The sequence below is a fragment of the Olea europaea genome, unplaced genomic scaffold (assembly GCF_002742605.1).
Source record: "Olea europaea var. sylvestris unplaced genomic scaffold, O_europaea_v1 scaffold14260, whole genome shotgun sequence".
NCBI lineage: Eukaryota > Viridiplantae > Streptophyta > Magnoliopsida > Lamiales > Oleaceae > Olea > Olea europaea.
In genome coordinates, this window is record NW_019231794.1 from 1 (window position 1) to 2,803 (window position 2,803).

Here is a 2,803-nt window from a genome sequence, read left to right on the forward strand (position 1 = left end):
TCACGCCCAAACAGGAAATTTAGATAAATAAAATAAAGATTGTAAATAAGCTTATTTACGTAATTTTAATGCATGCATACTGTTCAGAAGAGGACACTGAATCGAATGTCCTTGTGTCTTCTCAGGTACCCAAGTGATGCAGATAAACATTTGTTGGCTCGACAGACTGGTCTATCAAGAAACCAGGTTAGTCTTTGTAATAATCACCTTGTCCTTTTGCAGATGCATGCACAATGGAATCGTAAATAAATTAAAATCTAGTTCATTATGGATTGAATTCTGCTGAAATAGTTTTTCGTGATTTTGGTTTTTTATTGCATCACTCTAGGTATTAATTAATTGTTATTAATTAAGCCCTGATTTTCTATCATTGAAGGCCATATGACAGAAAACAAACGATTCCATTGAAAGAACACAATAATGCAAGAATACCAAAACTAGAAAGGGAAAAATCATTTATTAAATGGATGACCGAATTGACAAATGTCGCGTCTTTATTGGAGTGGACAGGCGCCCCTCCAATAGGGGGCGTCATTTGTCAATTCGGTCAAAAATTAGGTAAGACATTTGGTACAAGGAGATTAATTCAACTAGAAATTAGGCTCGAAAAACGTAATTGCTGTTTTCAAACGATATTTACCCATTCTAGAATTATTTTGAGTGCTTAAAGGGATTCACTAACAAATGTTTTGTAGAATTGAACAAGTCTTTAAGAATAAAGTACTTAAACACTTGTGTTTTCTTTCAAGAACTTGAACAACGCTAAAAGTTTGAATATGAAAATGAATTGGAATAATGACACTCTACAAAATGGATTCAATTGATGATTTCATGTACTTGTAATTGAAAATTATGGCCTCGCATCCTACAAAATAGTGTCAACCATTCATGAAAATTTGGATTTTTCATGAAAAATTACCAGAAATCAAAATTGAAAACCAGCCTTAAGGGCTTGTTTCCAAGCCCATGCGCACGCATGACTTGGAGTCGATGCACAAATTATGCCCATATGCCCAATTTTCTCCTCTTTTTGATTTCACATCGATTTTACCTTTTCCCAGTATACAATATACGTCCAATTCTTCCTTTCATTATAATTGTTGAACAAATATGTAACAAAAATTATAAGAGTTCGCTCTAAATATGAAAGCTAATTCCAGTGTTCCTGGACATTTACATAAGAGAATAAGATTAAAGGTGTTACCTCTTCTCATGTGGTTGATTGGTTGGCTATGAGAATTGGGTATCTTATGCCAATATGAGGTATTCTATAGTAGTTATAAATGTATTCCTGTTTGCGGAAAGCCAAAATTGTTTTTATGATCAATCATGCTACATTGCTAGAATATTTTGCCTACCTTCCTTGGAGGTGCCTTATTTAAAAAATAGTTAGTTTTTGCATCCAATCATCTGCTGTCAACATTGCAATTGTCAAATAGGTGGGCAAAATCATATGGCAAACTAGCTTGACTATTTTTTTTATTTTTTTGCCTTTCACCACACTTTAGGCCCTGTTTGAGCCATATTATTTGAAAAAAATATATATATATTTTTAAACAATGATTTGACATCATTTTAACTACACATTGTCGATCAATCTACTATTCTAAAATACATTCTTTAGAAATAATGCTGCTCACACTCACACTCACACTCACACTCACACTAAGCCATAAACTCTGATAAGGATAGAAAACACTGAATAGTAAGTGCAGAGCCATGTACAGGAGATAGAGACATTAAATTTTATTTTTCAATTCTAATTTCTCTCTCTTTCCCCTCCATCAGATGCACATTGAAAGCCACTAAACACGTTCAGTAAATGATCTGTACTTTAAGTGAAAACATACTTATTTAGTTGTTTTTCATTGCATTTGATGGGGAAAAAAAAAAAAAAAACCTATATATCTAGATGCGACTGACACATTTATGTCAACAGTTTAAGCTTTTAAATAAGATAGTGGAATGTAATATTTGTCAAGAATTACCATCAATAATCATACTTGATATTTTTTGCTATTTTTCCTTCCCATATGATGAAAAAAAGAGCCTAGCACAGTCATGAATGGCACCTCGATGACAAAAGGGATGCGGAGGTTGATGGCAACGTTAGAAAGCCCGGAGATGTCAACGGGGCCTTGGGAAGATTTATCTTTTTTGTTTAATAGCATACCCTCCCTGGAAATTGCACCTTGATACTTTTCAAGAATCATTATTAATTATCCACCATGAAACATCATTGCTAGAACCCTAATCAAGGGCTATATCAACATGAACTATGACAACACATTTTTTAACACATTAACATCTTCTCATTCTCTAATTATTATGTAATGTGCCAAATTATAAAAGCGTATTGGGGAAACAGACACTAACAAAAATCAACACATTCTTAGATAGACTGGGATAATTTTGGTGGGCTTTATTAGATTGTAGGTTTTACTTTTCTGCAGTTATTATTATTATTGAATGGAGACAATAACATAACATCATTAAATTCCTATGAGTCATTTAATCTATCTGTCACTGAAAGTGCATTAATTCTTGAATATTATGATTTCACGATTTTTGTTTTGTTTTTGTCTTAATTTCAGGTCTCAAACTGGTTCATTAATGCTAGGGTTCGGTTGTGGAAACCAATGATAGAAGAAATGTACCAACAAGAGGCTAAAGAAGAGGCACGGGACCAAACCACCAGCCCCACCGCCACCTCCACCACGACAGAGGCGGCAGCCACCACTGTTACCACCTCAGCACCACCAACATTTACTCAGTCTAGCCAAAGATCAGAAATCTATGTCCC

General features: G+C 34.1%; 1 protein-coding gene across 1 annotated transcript; it reads left to right on the forward strand.

Moving 5' to 3' along the window:
- Window positions 1-50: 50 nt before the first annotated feature.
- LOC111375874 (BEL1-like homeodomain protein 4) lies at window positions 51-2,798 on the forward strand (the record flags this gene model as incomplete). Its single annotated transcript, XM_022998786.1, has 2 exons — window positions 51-186; window positions 2,595-2,798. Coding segments are annotated over exons 1-2 (318 nt in total), but the record flags the coding sequence as incomplete, so codon positions are not given.
- Window positions 2,799-2,803: the final 5 nt, after the last annotated feature.